At 43.0% G+C, this 19,745-nt stretch overlaps 1 protein-coding gene across 1 annotated transcript in view; it reads left to right on the forward strand.

Annotated features, from left to right (window-relative positions):
- The window catches only part of golga7bb (golgin A7 family, member Bb), a 38,326-nt gene extending 19,131 nt beyond the window's left edge, over positions 1 to 19,195 (forward strand). The window contains exons 3-5 of the mRNA XM_067385038.1: positions 7,717 to 7,869; positions 18,786 to 18,887; positions 19,178 to 19,195. Of these exons, the coding sequence (XP_067241139.1) occupies positions 7,717 to 7,869; positions 18,786 to 18,887; positions 19,178 to 19,195 (273 nt within the window). The remainder of the gene's footprint in view (positions 1 to 7,716; positions 7,870 to 18,785; positions 18,888 to 19,177) is intronic.
- Positions 19,196 to 19,745: the final 550 nt, after the last annotated feature.

Here is a 19,745-nt window from a genome sequence, read left to right on the forward strand (position 1 = left end):
ACTTCAAAAAGACGCGCTAGCTGAGGGAAGTTTTATCAAAGCTCACTAAAAGTGATCGAAGATTTATGATTTCGACTCCTGTAAGTCCTTGTACACCATACACGACTTACAAGCTGAAAAATTGGTTGTCCTTTTGCTTGTGTGTGTGTGCGCGCGAGCGCGCACGTGCATGTGTGGATGAGTGCGTGTGTGTGTACTTGTGTGCCGATCTCTGTGTGTGTGTGTGTGTGTGTGTGTTTGAGAGAGAGAGAGCGTGTGTGTGTGTGTGTGTGCCGATCTGTTTGTTTGTTTGTGTTTGTGTGTGTGTGTGTGTGTGCGTGCGCGCGCGCGCGCGTGGGTGGGTGTGTGTGTGCGTTTGTGTGCACATGTGTGTTTGAGAGTGTTTTAAATGCAATTACTTGGGTTTTGTTTAACTATGAAACATGAAATGTGGAGTTATCTGCTTTTGCCAAAAAACGACTGTTGGAGTTATCTGCTTTTGCTAAAAAACAAACTTTTAATATATATATAAAACATACTTTCAATGAATTTTAATTTTTTAATTTACATGTATTTTTTAGAGTTATCATTACTTAATCAAAACAGCCCAACTGCAGTTTGATTGTTATTACTTGGAATGCACAATAAAAAAAAACATGATTTGTGAGAATTCATAAAAATGGAGTTATCTGTTTTTGCAAATAAACTCTTCAAATGTAAACAATATAACAGTATACAATACTCACATAATCTGACGCATGCATGACGAACACTTTGTAAAGATCCATTTGAGGGTTATATTAGCTGTGTAAACTTTGTTTATGCACTGTTCAAGGCAAGCGCGAGCTCCGTGGGCGTGGAGCAGGAGAATTAAAGGGCCAGTAGCCCTGAATCGGGTCATTTATAATGATGCCCCAAAATAGGCAGTTAAAAAAATGCATTTAAAAAAATCTATGGGGTATTTTGAGTTGAAACTTCACAGACACATTCAGGGGACACCTTAGACTTATATTACATCTTTTTAAAAAATGTTCTAGGGCACCTAGATTTCACGGATCCCTTGTTCCCCTGGACTCCATTTCCCAAGATCCTCCTGTTCTCCACACCTGCACTTACTTCCCTCGTCAGCTCCTCATCATCACTCATCACCTGCACCTGGACTCTATTGTCAGCACTCCTATATATTGCACTCACTTCCTTCACTCCTCGTCCTTTCTCTGTTTATGTTAAGTGTATGTTTGGTTACTCCTGCCTTGTTTATTAAAGAAGTGTATAATTGTGGAAATCCGTATCTGCCTCATCTCTCTACCAGCAACACGTAACAGAAGAACGGACCCATACTGACTGGATTTCCACCAAAAGAGGAATGGAGACTTACCCATGCTCCCTGGCTCTTGCTCCTCCAATGCCTCTCACACCTCTAACTGCTGGCGATCTACTCATCGGGGCTCCTACAGGTGGGTCGTTCGCTGGAGAGGTATGTGGAGGAGTTCGTAGAGCTCGCTTATTTGACAGATTGGTCGGATGCTCAGTTGATCGACCTGTTTTTGGATGGACTGGATGAGAACACTATTCGCTTTATTGAACCTAACGATTATGTTTCCTTAACTGATGCTATAAATTTAGTTTTGTATCTAAATTGCTCCGAATTCTTAGTCCAAGAGGTTCAGAATGTTGAGTGTTCCTCTCGTCCAGTCCTTCCAAAAACACGGTCAGCCCGGCCAGTCTGCCAACCTCCGTCTTCCTCCGCATGCCCCTCCAGCGAACTCCCTGCCTGTCCCATGCTGGACCCACATTCCTCTACTGGGCCCAGAAAGCGGAGGAGGAGGAAGAAAGCCGCTCCAGTGTCTCCAGAGTCCGCTCCAGTATCTCCAGAGCCCGCTCCAGTCTCTCCATAGCCCGCTCCAGTCTCTCCATAGCCCGCTCCAGTCTCTCCATAGCCCGCTCCAGTATCTCCAGAGCCCGCTCCAGTATCCCCAGAGCCCGCTCCAGTATCTCCAGAGCCCGCTCCAGTCTCTCCAGAGCCCGCTCCAGTCTCTCCAGAGCCCGCTCCAGTATCTCCAGAGCCCACTCCGGCTTCCCCAGAGCCCGCTCCGGCGTCCCCAGAGCCCGCTCCGGCGTCCCCAGAGCCCGCTCCTGCGTCCCCAGAGCCCGCTCCAGCGTCCCCAGAGCCCGCTCCAGCGTCTCCAGAGCCCGCTCCAGCGTCTCCAGAGCCCGCTCCAGCGTCTCCGGAGCTCGCTCCAGTCTCTCCAGAGCCCGTGCCCGTTCCTACGGGAATCTTAATTGTATTTGAGGGTATGGATTGGCCCTCAGCTCCAGCCGCCGCCTACGAGCCCTCAGCTCCAGCCGCCGCCTACGAGCCCTCAGCTCCAGCCGCCGCCTACGAGCCCTCAGCTCCAGCCGCCGCCTACGAGCCCTCAGCTCCAGCCGCCGCCTACGAGCCCTCAGCTCCAGCCGCCGCCTACGAGCCCTCAGCTCCAGCCGCCGCCTACGAGCCCTCAGCTCCAGCCGCCGCCTACGAGCCCTCAGCTCCAGCCGCCGCCTACGAGCCCTCAGCTCCAGCCGCCGCCTACGAGCCCTACGAGCCAGCCGCTCCAGCCGCCGCCGAGCCAGCCGCTCCTGCCGCCACTGAGCCCTTTATTATGATGAACTTTGTTGTTGAAACATACAGCCTAAAGACCTAAGACAGTTTCCCCTCCCTGCCTCCCTCTCCCACCTCCGTCCATTTGTATCTCCACTGAACCTCCACCTCACGCCCCTTCGCCCAGATCTCCACCTCGGACCTCTGGGCGATTACCTACACCCTGGCTCCAACCTCCCTCGTCTCCACCATGGCCCATCAGTCCTCCAGCCTCACAAGTCTCCATCCTGCCCCCGTTCACACCTTGGTCCCTCGTCAGCCTGCCCTCCCCTCTGGACTGCACTCCTCCATCTCTGCTCCGTCCTTCCGTCCCTCGGTTCCAGTTGGCTTCCTCACTCCCCCTGGTGTTCACTGTGTTGTCTGTCGTCTTTATTCAACTGCGGCCTTCTGGAGCCCTGGCGGCGCTGAAGGACCCGCGGGAGATGGCAGAACCAGCGGCTCCGCCGACCGAAGCGCAAGGCTTCGGCGCGAAGGCTTCGGCCCCTGACCCTCCATGGCTGCCTTCGGCCCCTGACCCTCCATGGCTGCCTTCGGCCCCTGACCCTCCATGGCTGCCTTCGGCCCCTGACCCTCCATGGCTGCCTTCGGCCCCTGACCCGCCATGGCTGCCTTCGACCCCTGACCCGCCATGGCTGCCTTCGGACCCTGACCCGCCATGGCTTTTGAGCCCGCCCTGGAGACCTCCACTCCAGTCTGCTCCTCCCCCTGCACCAGCTTGAGGTCTCCAGGGCACCCACCCCCGGTTGTTACATCTACGGCGCGAGGACGCGCCTACCGGGAGGGGGAGGTACTGTCACGGATCCCTTGTTCCCCTGGACTCCATTTCCCAAGATCCTCCTGTTCTCCACACCTGCACTTACTTCCCTCGTCAGCTCCTCATCATCACTCATCACCTGCACGTGGACTCTATTGTCAGCACTCCTATATATTGCACTCACTTCCTTCACTCCTCGTCCGTTCTCTGTTTATGTTAAGTGTATGTTTGGTTACTCCTGCCTTGTTTATTAAAGAAGTGTATAATTGTGGAAATCCGTATCTGCCTCGTCTCTCTACCAGCAACACGTAACACTAGAAGCATTCAAGCACCACAAGACAAACGAGAACGTCGTGGCACAGATGACTCGTGTGCACAGAAAGACGCGTGCCACCAGTATCGTGTTCTTGCACTTGAACAAACAGAATTATGCCAAAATGCAACTTTTTTTTCGAGGATATCCTCATAATAGCAGTCTTAAATGAGTCAAATAACATCTTAAATGAAGTTAAAGAGTTCTTAATGTCACTGCAGCCAGCCTAATGAACCAGTTGCTGTGATGTCTGTCATTTAATGTTAATCAAAGAACAAAGGCAACAGAGAAAATTGTAACTTTAATAAGGATGAATCTATATTTATATTTAATCTATATTATATTTAATCTATATTTAATTTATAATTTATGCAGTGAAGACTGTAAAGTGTTTGATAACTTTATTCAGTTTCTGTATATTCCCTACCTGTTAGACAGGTAGGAAGGCCACAGGTTAATATGACATTTATTATAATGGGTTTATGTGAAGATTGTTTTATGCCTGGCTCACACTACAGGAGTTTTAAAATCCTATCCAATTGTAAAATCTAGTTGCAGCACACACTCCAGGAGAATCTTTGCAGATTTTCTTCCCTCAAATCTTAAACATGCTCACACTACAAGATTTGAAATTCGCGGAGCATCACACACTACAAAATGTTATTAAGATTATCTGCCAGAGGAAGCGCGTCACGTGATCTACGCAGCAGATCAAAAGCGGATGTAAACAAAATGGATACGGAAACACGGAAACTTTCTGTTTAAACTTTCTGGTAAAATTGACCTTTTATTACTATCGTAGTGTGCTAGAATGTTTACCGTTATAATATTGCCTGCCTACTGTAGTTCAAAAGCGCTAGTGTCACCTTTTGCATTGTAGATTCCTTGATCTTGGTTTTCGCGGTCGCCATTTCGAAATGTCTGTCACTTCCGTTGCATTGTATACTTGTTTCCTATTGGCTATTGTGACTGTACTGATGTTATTACAGTCTTGCTCATCCCGATAAATATCAAACATGTTTGATATGATCGGGGTGAGCCCGATTTGTGTGAGATCAGATCGGGAGGTGCAAGATTTTATCTGTGAACGTCTCACATTACCAGATAATCTGCGCCGAACATCGGAACCGATCGAGGTCGTGGACAAGATTTTTTTCTCAGATTCTCGGGAGGGGAAAATCGGGCATAAATCGGCCTAAAACTCCTGTAGTGTGAGCCAGGCATTAAAGGGTCATGAAACCCCCTGTTTTACCCTGGTTGTTCACACCTCTGAGCTGCAAAAACTCTGTTAAAATGGGTGTGTAAAGCTCTGGAAAAGTGGGAATGTAGAGGGGGAGAAGAGGGGACAGAACAACCAATGAAGCACAGACATAGAGCACACTTATTATACAGAATTATGAATATTATATGAGTATGTACAAAATGACAACAAACTCCCAAGCACAAGGGAAAAATGCAAAAGAATATTTAATTGGGCTAATAATAGGCTACTTTGATTACGTTTACGAGCACTGCAGTCTCAAAATCAGTCTTTTGTCTATTAGAATAATAGTGTCGTCGCGTTCATATAGACTGCACTGTATCAGTGTCCAGTTTGCACATATAATTCATTTGAAGAAGACTTGATGAAATATGTGTGCATAACTACACCATGCTGGTTAATGTTTGGTGCAGGAGAATGTGTGAAATAAAAATTTTAAACACTGATACTTTATTTAGCTATGAGCTATGTGACACATGGCTAGTGTTATTAAACTCATCACGAAGTGCCGCGGTGAAACCAATCATATGCGCACTCTGCGTGTATATCATAATAACAATCGTATTTTTCATGTGTTCATATTCAAACTCCAGTACTGACCGCATCCCGAGCAAAATACAAACAACACATGTGCTTGATGTGTTGAAGAAAACATAGCCTACGGCTCGCGTGTTTGAACGCAGCTAGAGCAGGCAGAGGTGAATGAGCCGCACTTTTGTGACATTTGAATTCTCTGCTGTAATGCGATCTCATGCGAACATATTTTCCAGTTGTGCTGGTAGATTACAGCAAAACAATCCACATGCACACAAACCTCTGCTCTGGTCGCGTCGCAAGAAAACACATTGTGTTGTAGCACTGAGGAGATGAACACCAACGATATGTCTCTGAATGACAAGAGACCGAGGCGAGAGAAGTGATAGCCTACTTCCTCATGCATAATAACGCAATTATAATCTTATGCATACTACAGCACAGTGATTGGATTAAATGAGCTTTATGTCATGAATATATGTCGAGAATCGCTCGAAACAGTCTACGTCAGCATGTTCGACCATGCTCATACTAGGGAAGAAAGTACACGATTACGTCAGATTTTGTGACGTTGCTCCAACTCAGCTTTTCAAACCGGAAGACAGAAATCGCTCTGAAAAATGCAAAAATAACTATTTTTCACTTATGAATAACATTAATGAGTACCTTTAGTGTTTTCAATGATGTGCAGCCTATACATATCTGTTTACATCTCAAAAAAAGTGTTTTGGGGTTTCATGACCCTTTAATTAAAAATTATTTTTTAAAGCCTAATAATTGTTGAAGCTTTCAGTACTGTAATGTGGAATGTCTATGATTAATGTTTTTTTTTTAAAATCACATTCATAGAGACATCGGTACCAGTATTAGTATCAGTGATACTGGCCTTCATTTATTAATATATGCCATTAAACATATATTTAAAATATACTGTCTTTAAGTTGTTTCTACATTAATTTTGAGAGTAACTGTGGAATTATTACAATATAAAAATATTAAAAACTCCAATGTTTTTAATCGCGATTAATTTCAGAAAAAAACGTGCAATCATTTTTTTTTTTTTTTTAATCGATTGACAGTACTGATGTATGTTTATTCAGCAAGGATGCATTAAAAGTGAAAGTAAAGACTAACATTGTTACAAAATTTTCTATTTCAAATAAATGCTGTTCTGTACTTTTTACTCAAAGGATCCTAAAAAAATATATATTTTTTTCCAAAAAAAATATTAAGCAGCACAGTTGTTTTCAGTGTTGATAATAATATGAAATGTTTCTTGAGCTGCAAGAAGGATCTTTTTTCATTTAATACATTTTATCAGTTAATCCATTCTTAGGAATAATTTCACCTTTATAATATGTTTTGTTAAAGAGTTAGTTCACCCAAAAAATTTAAATTATGCCATTAATTACTCACCCTCATGTCGTTCCATACGCGTAAGACCTTCATTCATCTTCAGAACACAAATTAAGATATTTTTGATGAAATCCGATGGCTCAGTAAGGCTTGCCAGCAATAACACTCCCTTTTTCAATGCCTAGAAAGCTACTAAAAACATATTTAAAACAGTTCATGTGACTACAGTGGTTCAACCTTAATATCATAAATACTTTTTGTGCACCAGAAATAACAAAATAGCAACTTTATTCAACAACATCTTGTGATGGGCGGTTTCAAAACACTGCTTCATGAAGCTTCAAAGCTTAACAAATCATTTGTTTCGAATCAGTGGTTCGGGGTTTGTTTCAAACTGCCAAACTCATGTGAACTATTGAAGTTTTAAAACACTTATGACATAACGAAGCCTCGTTTACTTGAAATCGTGGGATTTTGGTGCTCTGAACCACTGATTTGAAACAAAAGATTTGTGAAGCAGTGTTTTGAAATCGCCCATCACTAGATATTTTAGAATAAAAACGCTATTTTGTTATTTTTGGCACACAAAAAGTATTCTTGTCGCGTTATAATATTAAAGTTTAACCACTGTAGTCACATGAACAGTTTTAAATATGTTTTTAGTAGCTTTCTGGGCATTGAAAAAGGGAGTGTATTGCTGGCGATGCAGGCCTCACTGAGCCATCAGATTTTATCAAAAATATCTTAATTTGTGTTAAAGAAGGTCTTACGTGTGTGGAACGACATGATGGTGAGTAATTAATGACAGAATTTTCATTTTTGGGTGAATTAACCCTTTAATGAAGACATCATTGGTTTAAACTGACTGCTGTGCACAGATCGAGAGGAGCCTGTTTGAAGAAACGGTGAAGACGCTCAACTGCTATTATGCAGAGGCTGAAAAGATTGGCGGTCAATCCTACCTGGAAGGCTGCCTGGCTTGTGCTACGGCCTACATCATCTTCCTGTGCATGGAGACACGCTATGAAAAGGTATTGAGATAAAGTCTTCTCCTGTTTCATTTACAATACACTCAACATTCATCAAGATGCCAATTCTGAGATGTAAGATTGAGAACAGCTCCAACCCATGGACGCCTTTGAAGATCAAAGAGGAGCATTCAGGCCTGGTCACCCAAGGATTCACAAAGAATCAAAGCATTAGAAAGTTTGAACATTATGATGTGCCGGCCCATTTGAATCTGACCACACACGTACAGATGGAATCACTTTCTTTGAATAGCAGTCAAACGAAGTTGAGATAAGTTTTGATATGCCCTACTTAGACAATAGTTCCATTGTGGTGAGCACCTGTCCACCAATGGCCATACCTGACTGAATCATAACATGACATTCAGTGTTACGTATACTTCCAAAGGGCAGCTAATTACTCCACACAGGTGTGCATCACCTGCACTGAGATAGAGCGGATGTAAAGTCCCTGCTATCTCTCTCTCTCTTCAAACTATATTCATCTTCATGCTTTGACATGTTTGAAAAGTGACATTGTTCATGCCTAACCCACATTATGCAACTGCAAGGTCACATCAGGCTTTTCCAGAGAGTTATTTGTAAACTCCATCCTGTAAAAATGCCCACCTTAATGGCAAACTCTGATAAACTGCACCCACCCATGATAAGCACTTTTGTTTGTTGCTCCAGCTGACAGGAGGCCACACATGAGTGGACACGGATGAGTTCCTTCATGCCCCGGGCTAGCATGATAGCATCTTCCTCATCAAAGATGAGTGATTGCACACACAAGTCAGGGCAGCGGAGACAAAGATTTAGAGCGTGCTGCACTTGCACACGTCAAGGCTCAAGCCCGTAAATATCAAAATGACCTTTCGTTCTGTACAGAAGCAGCAGTTTTCAAACTGTGGTAGACGAGTTGGAAATTTTAAAGAGTACATTTCCCCTTTTTAAATAATAAATCAATAATGAAGTTTAATAATGTGTGTGTACTCTACCGGTCAAAAGTTTGGAATAATTATGACTTTTTATGTTCTTTTTATTCTCATGTGCTCATTTATTAAGATTAAAAATGTAATAAAAACACTAATGATTTGAAAATTAAAAAAATAAGTTTTGTATTTTATTATGTTTTAAAATGCAATTTATTCCTGTGATTGTAAGATTTAAAAAAGATTTGATCAATTGATTTGTTCGAACAACACAAGAGCGATTAAAGAGCAGATGGCTCCTTATGCTTTTGAATCACTTTTTTGTGTACTTTTTTGTCCTCTTACCTTTATTTTTTTTATTTTTTTATTTTTTTTTACATTTTGTCCTCAAAGTTGATGTGCTAGAAGCAGGAAAAATGGGCAAGCGTAAGGATTTGAGCAAGTTTGACAAAGGCCAAATTGTGATGGCTAGACGACTGGGTCAGAGCATCTCCAAAACTGCATCAAAAGTGGTCCAATGGAGGAACAGTGGTGAACCGGTGACAGGGTCATGGGCGGCCAAGGCTCATTGATGCACGTGGGGAGTGAAGGCTGGCCTGTATGGTCCGATCCAACAGACGAGCTACTGTAGCTCAAATTTCTCAAGAAGTTAATGCTGGTTCTGATAGAAAGGTGTCAGAATACACAGAACATCACAGTTTGTTGCGTATGGAGCTGCATAGCTGCAGACCAGTCAGGGGGTGCCCATGCTGACCCCTGTCCACCATCGAAAGCACCAACAGTGAGAATCAGAACTGGACCATGGAGCAATGGAAGAAGGTGGCCTGGTCTGATGAATCACATTTTCTTTTACATCACATGGATAGCCGGATGTGTGTGCGTTGCTTACCTGGGGAACACATAACACCAGGATGCACTACGGGAAGAAGGCAAGTCGGCGGATGCAGTGTGATGCTTTGGGCAATGTTGTGCTGGGAAATGTTGGGTCCTGCCATCCATGTGGATGTTACTTTGACACGTACCACCTACCTACTGTAAGCATTGTTGCATGTACACCCTTTCATGGAAACGGTATTCCCTGGTGGCTGTGGCCTCTTTCAGCAGGATAATGCGCCCTGACACAAAGCAAAAATGGTTCAGGAATGGTTTGAGGAGCACAATAAGTTTGAGGTGTTGACTTGGCCTCCAAATTCCCCAGATCTCAATCCAATCGAGCATCTGTGGAATGTGCTGAACGATCCATGGAAGTCCCACCTCACAACTTACAGGACTTAAAGGATCTGCTGCTAACATCCTGGTGCAGATACCACAGCACACCTTCAGGGGTCTAGTAGAGTCCATGCCTCGACGGGTCAGAGATGTTTTGGCAGAAAAGGGGGACCAACACAATATTAGGAAGGTGGCCATAATGTTATGCCTGATATAAATTATTTAAAATGCCTAGGGAGGAAATGAAGACACACACTATATATGTATGTTTTGTGTGTGTGTGTTTTAAAGTCATAATGTTAAATTCTGCAATATTTCTAAGTCACTAATGAAATAAGCAAATGCAATGTAAATCACTTTGCATAAAAAGTCTGCTAAATGAATAAATGTAAATGCAAGCTCATGCAGCTCGAGTGCTGCTGTAAAGAAATTCATGTTAATTTTTAAGTTTAACTTTCCTCTCAATTTATTATGCTATATAAGCTGTAATGAAAAAGCATTTCCACTGGTGGTCTCAGACTTTTGAACCTCGCTCCATATTTACATGGAATTTTTATCATGATGAATGAATGTAATTTTTTGGATAAATGTGTGCTTGTACTCTTTGTTCTGGAAAAACGTATTTCACCTTGTGTTGCGCCAAGTAGCATATTAGCAGCATGTGTTGGATTTGCTCCTGTGAGTCATTGCTCATCCTGAAGTTTGTTCATGGCCACTGAACTCAGAACAGATCCTTTTTCTTTCCTTATTACAAACATCTCGTCCCTTTTCATGGCCGGTTCTGTAGAGTGGAAAGCAAAGCGAAGCAGAGTGATGCACAGTTTCACTCCACTGGGGTAGAGAAATGCAGACAGCCTTTGCAATGCTCACTTGAAAAGTCAAACAAATAAACTTGAGTAATCTAAATAAACTACTGTTAGATGCCTTTGATGCTTTCATAAATGGTCCTGACAGTAAACAATATAATAATATTAGCATTCATTTAGTTTTATTAAACTACAGACTTCTTTTTTTTGGATAAGCTAATTATAGCCTAATTATTTTTATTTATTCATTTTTTATTTTATTTTTTTTTAAAGAGGACCTTATATGCTTTTTTACATTTTCAACTTTCTTTATTGTATAATGTTGCTGCTTGAGCATGAAAAAGGTCTTAAGTTACAAAGCACAAAGTCAGTCCAAAAGGAGTTATTCTCTATATCCGTAAGCGCTGTTTCTGAACTCCCTAAAAAGCCTCGAAGGTCTTGAGTTTTCTTCTGGGAACGAACACACACAAAAGAGGGCGAGGCCTGGTTGAGTTGTGTTAGTCGTATGTTGAAAATTCCAGTTATGTTAAGGGGCGTGACATTTCTGAAGCACAATCACAACATACTGGTCCAGCTATCCAATGAACACACATTGCACTTTTTGGAAGGAGGGGCTTCATAGAGACAGGAGTTAAACAGAGCATTACCAACAGACTGGGAAGAGAGGTTCTGCAGTAATTTTAAATATGTGAAAAACAATGTGTGTTTTAAACATTCAGGGCCCTATTGGTCTAAAGCGCACAGCGCAAGTGCACTTAGGGCGTGTCTGAATCCACTTTTGCTAATTTAACAATAGGAAAAATGGTTGGCGCACCCGGTGCATGGTCTAAAGGGGCTGTCCCTGTTCTCTTAATGAGTAATGGGTGTTTTGGGCGTAACATACAATAAACCAATCAGAGTCCCTTCTCCCATTCCCTTTAAAAGTCAGTTGCACTCGCGCCATGGCAGATTCGTTATTTACATGGTGGAATTTGTAAGCGTAAAAACTGAATGCTTTTCTTGTGAGGAAACGGATCGTCTCAGGTTACGTATGTTACCATGGTTCCCTGAGAACAGGGAACGAGACTCTGCGCTAATTGCGCTTTGGGGAACGTCACGTGACCCAGGTGTTTGAAAGCAACTATCCAACAACTCCAATCCCTATTGGCCGGCGACAGCCTATGACGTCATACGGCGCGACCCGGAAGTATAAAGGGAGCGCCTGGAGAGACAGAAGACATCTATCGTCTTGAGGGACTGTTCTACAGGCAGGCACCCCGAAGCATGGCTGGAAAGCGCAGAGTCTCGTTCCCTGTTCTCAGGGAACCATGGTTACATACGTAACCTGAGACGTTCCCTTTCGAAAGGGAACTTCAACTCTGTGTTGATTGTGCTTTGGGGAACGATATACCCACGCCGCCATGCTTGAGGAGAGTGCATGCCAAAAAATATGGCTGACAAACGTCAAGCAGTTTTGAAGGAATCGCTTAGCAACTCACCCTCGGGTCACACCAGGCTGCCAGTGACAGAATTCCCTATGGCCAACAGCCCAAGCTGAGCCGACAGAGGCCTTCCAGAGATAGAAGGCCTACTAAGGCCGCTAGAAGCATCTGAAACCAACTTTTCCACAGACAAAGTGGTTTCTTTAAGGGAATGAGGCCAGGGAACCGAAGGGAACCCCGTCCAGTCACTAGAGGGGAATGCTACCAGGGAGGCCGACCTGGTCTGTCATAGGACAAACTTAGTCTTGGCCAACCCTGTCTGAGTACAGAATCTCCATAACGCATTCTTCATAGAAGAGAGCAGGTAAGAGTGACTGCAGAAAGGCAGAAGCAACTCAGACCCACGCGTAGAGATGGGCATCCTGGAGAGCAGAACTCAGCTGAGTGCTATGAACCCTCTTATTGAGGGGAGATAATCCACTCATCCTAGGATCTACTCAGTGCTTAATTAACGCACTGAGGAGGCTGTGCGCTAGAGAACCCTGATACAGGGGAGCACAAACCAGCCTGGGGCTGAATCTTAGGAGGAGGCCTGATAAGGCCTACCACCATGATCAGCTTAGGGAGCTAAGCACTATTACAACATAACCCCAAAGGGGAAGTACAAAGCTCACCTAACAGGTAGACCATGCAATGGGCACGTACTCATGGAGGCCAAAGAGGAGCCTACAGCATGATAGTAAATATATGTGAAACAGAAGTATATTCAAAACGTGGCCTGAAGGGGCCACCCTGAACACCTGTCTGGCTGCAGCAGACAGGCAACTTCAACGGCAGCATGGGAGACTGCAAAGTGCCCGTATGATAATCTACCCAACACAATCCAACAAGCAGTGTACTCAGTAAAAGCACCTTTTTACTCTCTCAAGCAAAAGGAGTACAACATACGCCGACACATAGTCGAGGAAGGCCCGTGCGGGCTTATCACCTCAACAGACACGTGGGCATCAGCTCGTGGCAGTGTTCTTAGGCACCGAAGAATGATAAATAACCGACACCAAGGAGGTTAAATATCATCTGGGCACCTGGCCAACCAGAAATGTATATAAAAGGTTCTCAGAGAGAAATACACATCAACATATACCACTATGTTGAAAAAGGGCGGCCCATAGGGCCTAGCAACCTTTAGACATATGGCATAAGTCCAGTGGCCATCTCTAGGAGCTTTGAATAGATCCACCTTAGACATCTAGGTGGCTATTAGCTCAACTAGCATAAGATCAGGCTCAGGGAGACGTATGCAGTTCAAACCAAACCTCAGTAAGGTTTAACCACAGCATACACCCTGAGGGGCTAGCCACTCAAGTACTCGTAAAAGCACCATAAATTCTCACAGCGAGAAGAGTACACAGCTGAACTCCAAATGCTACACCAGAGGCCGAGAAGAGGCCTACCTTAGTAAACATATGGCATCAGCAAGCAGCTGCCATAACCAGTCCACCCAAAAGCCATGTATTTAGCATTGAGACTTCCTCAGAAGAAATACATAGAACGCTGCCACCCAACGTGACCAGGCCTGATTAGGGCCTATCCGTCGAGGTGGGGCGTGGCCTTTTAAGGTGGTCAGGTTTTTTCAAAGCATCCTGCCAACAAATCAACTAAAAAGGAGGCCTAATGGGGCCTACAATCTCAGCGACAAGTGGCGTTCAGCAACTGTTGAAATGAAACACAGACTGTGCCAGCATGTGAACTAGAAAAGAGGCCTGTTGGGGCCTACCATTCTAATGACACGTGGCTTCAGCCCGTGAAATGCTGTACACTATGTGAGCAAACTATGATCAGCTAACAGCACTTGTTATAAAAACAATTGCTAACCAGAAGGAGGCTAATTAACCATAAGAGCCTACAATCAAAGTTATATGCAATATAGCTGTTAACAAGATCACAAAAAGGGAGCTAATACAAACCAGCTTTTCTCAAAAAGTGGTTCTATACTACCCTGAGTATGCAATCCAACAGGTGATGCACTCACTAACACCAATAAACCTACTAATGGGGAATAAAGGTCACCAGTGTCTCCCATAGCAGCTACATAAAAAAGCCTGCCATAATGGTAACAGGTGCTAACCTGTGGCAGCATAAGTAAGCTCACATACGATGTAGGGCAAAAGTCTAGAACTTCAAAGCAAATGCAGCGCTTTGATGTATATGCTGTTTTCAAAGAGGAAAATAATTCTCTCCATACAGATTCTCAAATCTGTACTGAGCCATAGAGGACGAATGCTAAACCCTAGCAACGTCAACTCAAACTTGATTAGAGAAACAAGTGGCTCAGAGGAAAAAACTCATTTTCCCTAGCATAAAAGTTCTAGAAAGTGGGGCCTTTCACACACAGCATGACTTATCTACGCAAAGATAAGGGCCTACCACCTGAGATAACAGCATCAGGAAGTCTAAAAAACAGTCTACAACCTAGCTGTTTAAACTCAACAATTGCACCTACATAGTAAGGGGATAATGGGCATACGGCCTGACAACTCCCTCGGGAGGAGACCAGAACTAGGAACTATACAACCTGACAAGGGATAGTATACATAGGGTTATACGCAAATAACACACCTAACCTAGCTCTAGCCTGCACTGTAAAACTCAATAAGTTCAGAATACTCAAAACATTTGAGGAAACTTATTACCTCAAAACATTTAAGTTAACTAACTTATTTTTTTTAAGTTAGTAGAACTTAATTTTTTTGTGACAAGTGGGGCGGGGCCGAGAGCCATGGAAGTGGAGCAATGCTAGTGTGGTGCACAGGTGTCTCTCATTAACAATCACATCGCTGGCATTCCTTCGCTCCCACAGTTCTCAGCCTCGCCCTACTCAAGTACATATAGTTAATTTACATAAACATCACATTCAAATCTTGGTTAAATGTTAGTTAGCAAAAAACACATGCTATTATAATTATCAAAGAGACTGTCAATATATACTTGCATGTATATAATCAAACAACATACAGTATATGTGGTCTTAAAAGTTTTGCAGCCCATCCTCAACCTAACCACACGGTCTACTCTTCACCAGAATGGTAACCCTACAAAACTAACATAACAGAACCCCCTGTCAATCCCAACATAACACAACATTAAACACTAACTTATGTCTCCCTATGTTAATCTTATGCAAAAACACACAAAATAACACTTTATTTCAACATTTAGACAGTCTGATGCAAAGCATGCTGGGAATTAGAAATCTGCTGCAACTAAAACAGTTTAGTTTACTTGAAATATGTCAGTGCTGTGAACTCAAAAGTAAAAGAAAGTTTTAAATACTCATAACTGTTAATTTAACTGAACTAATTTGTTTAATTTAAGTTTGTCCTACTCAAACGAATTAAGTATTTTGAGCATTAGGGTTTACAGTGTGGCCGCTAAGCTACAGACCTTCTTACAGGGCCACAAGCCTAGTGAAGCCTGGGCTTCACCTTCAAATCTCATGGAAAGAGAAAGAAAGTGAAGCTCACAAGCAAACAATGTCAGGCGGCCAATTAAGGCCGACCTAAACATGCATAATAACTGAAGTGACGAGTGCCAACTCAAACTACCCTAGAACACAGCAGATGAGAAGCTACTTCTAAACAACAGGCGGCTAAGAGGCGGCCATTTTGTGGCCTGCACACTAGCTAGCCTATCAACTTCAGTTTGCCCAAAAAAAAAACCCTACTTTCTCCTGACTGCATGCCCAGAAAACTATACAGGAAAATAAGGTCTTATTTTAAACACATAAAATATAGACCCCCCCTGCGGCTCAAAGACCAAAGACTCCTAATGCTCCTTTTTTTTACAAAAAAAGGATGGAATCCAAGGCTCTTTTAAGCCTAAAAGATCCTCTTACTATCAAACAGAAACAGCGGGCTGACATGAATAATCACTATGGGCCCAGCCATCAGTCTGACCATAAGAAGCATCTGAGCATGAATATGTTATATACATATACATATGCTGTAACGAGGTCAATAGATATGGGAAAAAGGAGGCGGGAACCGGCGAACGTTCAAACAAACTTTAATGTAAAATAAACAAAGAACAAAACGAAAGTAATGCCGGCCGACCCTCGCGGACGTCTGCCGGCCACACAAACATAATAAAACATAAAATAAAGTCCAGGCCTGGTCCTCTCTCGTCCTTCACGGTAGTCGCTCCTCCTTTTATGCTCCCGGAGCTCCTCCGTGAGGGACTCAAGGCCGGTGCGCCTCCCAGGTGAAGCTCATTAACACTTGCGCCACCGGCCTCGCGCCGTTCCCTCACGGCTCTCGCCCGCCCTGGTCGCCACATATGCATATGCAATAAACATACATATATATACATACACACATATATATATATATATACATACAGGAGGCGGAAGAAGAAGAGGAGAGGGTAGATATAAATCGCCCTATGTAGCTGGGGAATCGATACAAACGCAACAGTGTTTACAATCGATCACCCACCTCGCTCTTGCTTCTTCCTCTTCCCGTCTGTCTGGGTTCAGATACAAATCTGGACGGCTAGGGTTTTTTCCATGCCCTCCCAATCTCAAACGAGGAGATCAGAAGGGAATGGAAAGTCATGGACAGAAAGGATCCGCTCGTCGAGCCATCCGCGCGCGGCCCCTTTCTTAACGCGCTCTCACGGCAGTTGCAGCCCGCCGAAAAGCGCGTCCCAAACACACAGCAGCTCCGCACACACACAACAGCCAGAGGAGCGCTCGCGCCGGACACGATGACATCAAACAGAAACAAACTCATCTGCGAGCCCTATGATCGCAGCCACCGTATTGCCTCAGCAAATGGGGCCAGTACCATAAGGCACAGATGCAGACACTTCTTCCCTCAGGAAGAGTGTCAAACGAGAACGGAGCGTCCCGAAAAGGGAGACGCTCACAGTAAACAACAGACAAACACAGACAGCGCCCTCAAGCACTGTGTATGCTCGCTCCTCTCCAGACAGAAAAACGGCCAAAAAAAATGTGAATATAAGTGTCAAACCCGGGGACACGAATAAACACATCCTCTTGAACGTTAGTAAGGCATATAAAAAACCCTACCGGAGTTGGAATAGTCGTAATCAGACAGAACAGGACCGAAAGACGAAAAGATGTCTTCTGTCTCTCCAGGCGCTCCCTTTATACTTCCGGGTCGCGCCGTATGACTTCATAGGATGTCGCCGGCCAATAGGGATTGGAATTGTTGGATAGTTGCTTTCAGACACCTGGGTCACGTGACGTTCCCCAAAGCGCAATCAGCGCAGAGTTGAAGTTCCCTTTCGAAAGGGAACTGCTCGTGCGTGAGCAGACCATCTATGGGAAAAGCCGGATTCCACCAAAGCATTTTTTATCTTTATGCACACAATAATAATCTTTTACATTGTAATCCTTTTATTTTTAATATTTGGCATGTTTGTGTGCTGCTGCATGTCCCTGTGTGTTTAAAAAGCAGTGTGCATGCACATTGTGCACGCATATTACTAACGTGCGCTTTAAATAACAAAACAATATTGTGCCACTGACTTTAGACCAGGTTTCAGTTGATCAATGGCACTGTCTATTTCAGTTGCCTCAAAATAGGAACACGCCAACAATGCGCCTGAACACACCTTGTTTTGAGACCAGCACACCCATGGGCACTCAAATGGGCGTAAATGCATTTGCTATTTAAACAACATGGCTCAGGACATGAAAATGATAACTGCGTCGGGCTGAAACTAGCAAAAAACATTTGTTTTGCCTGGCGCTCCATTGTGCTGAGTGTATGATAGTTCCCTCAAGCATGAAAACTAAGTCAAGGCTTTGTACAAGGGCATTATATGGCCTCTTTAATAATAATTATTATTATTATTTAAAAAATTATTAATTTTTTATTATTAATTCTAGTTATAATATATAATTTTTTAAAGTCTATTCCATGAGAAAATAAATTTAGGCAGTAACTTTTTATCTGCTGTAATTGAATGGATTGTGAAAAGTGAGTGGTGCTTACCAGAATGGAGCCAGGTGATTGAAGGGGAGCGAAAAGATGAAAAGTGAAGAGGGATTAACGATGTCAGCCAGCAAGGAAAGTTGTTTCAATTTTTATTTTATGCTGACTTGAAAGCCCGTGCACACTAAGAGCGATAACTATAGCAATAATTATAATAGTGTCTACACCAACGCACAATATCATTCTGTTTATTATAGGCATGTGCTGCAGTTTTGTCGTCTGCCACTTTAAATGCTCAAGCTCTTTAAAGAAGGATGGATTTTGATTGGCTGTCAAGGTTTTTATCATTCATCAGCTGGGAAAAAAAATAAATAAATTGTTGTGACAGTGATTCCAAATATATTGTTTTTCTGTGCTGTTATCTTTATAATTATGGTGTAGACTCTGCCATTCTTTTACATTAAGAATGATTTATAAAACTATATCTTTATTGTTATCGTTATCGGCCTTGGTGTGAACGGGCCTTAACAGATTAGAAAGGGAATTATGATAACATTTCTTTTCCTCTGTTTGTCCTCCTCATTCCTGTCCTTTCTCTGACCCCCACAGATACTGAAAAAGATCAGCATGTATATTCAGGAGCAGAATGAAAAGATCTATGCACCCAGAGGTTTGATCCTCACAGACCCCATCGAGAGAGGCATGAGAGTGGTATCCTTTGCAAACAGTCCGGGATGGTTTTCAGCCTTACGTTATGCATTTTTGAATCGTTGGCACCACCACACACTTTGAACTTTGATGACTTATCCTGTTTGCTTGCTGAAAAGACTTTGTTCTTTTAGCTGTCACTTGAAGCTGAGATATTTTCCCATGGCCATGTTTTCCTTTCAATTCTGACTTCCACAAAAAAAAAACAGAAAGATGGTTTATATTTGGTTTGGCACAGCATGATGCCAGTCAACACTGTTGTGACTGTGTGTCTTCTATTCTTTCCAAAGTAGGAAGTCACACTTTCATAAGAGTCACGTACTATACAAAGAATATCACTTCACCTTCAGTCGTTCAGCTGAGGTGACAGTTTGATATGTTGATATAAAGCAGAGAGGAAAATCTGCCTTATTTGTAGGTGTTTCTTTCCATTTTCCAGCATGGTTAGGAAACTGTGTGAGACCAAAAAGTGCCTGAGGCCAGACCTGATTGGAAACACTCTGTCTGTGTGATTAAAGAATAACTAGAAAAGGAAAGTTTGTCAAGACAAACAGCTTAAAGTGTTTGACAGATGAGTTTGAAGTCATTAATATTTCAAGATTGAACATCCATCAGTGGGATATATTGGGATAACTTTTCAAATCTATATAAACAACAGGAAAATAATAATATCAAAAAGAGAACAATCTGGTTTTGTCGCATCACAACAAGCTGATTGCTTCAAGTGCACATTTAACCCAAATGGTGTCATTAATGAAATTTGTCCTGATTAAATATTACTGAAAATGTAGATGTATTTTTATATGTAACTTCTAATTGAATAACTCAAAATAATTAGGTACAAAATGGAGGCTGCAGGAA

This window comes from Chanodichthys erythropterus, chromosome 5, assembly GCF_024489055.1.
Source record: "Chanodichthys erythropterus isolate Z2021 chromosome 5, ASM2448905v1, whole genome shotgun sequence".
In the NCBI taxonomy this organism is placed as follows: Eukaryota; Metazoa; Chordata; class Actinopteri; order Cypriniformes; family Xenocyprididae; genus Chanodichthys; species Chanodichthys erythropterus.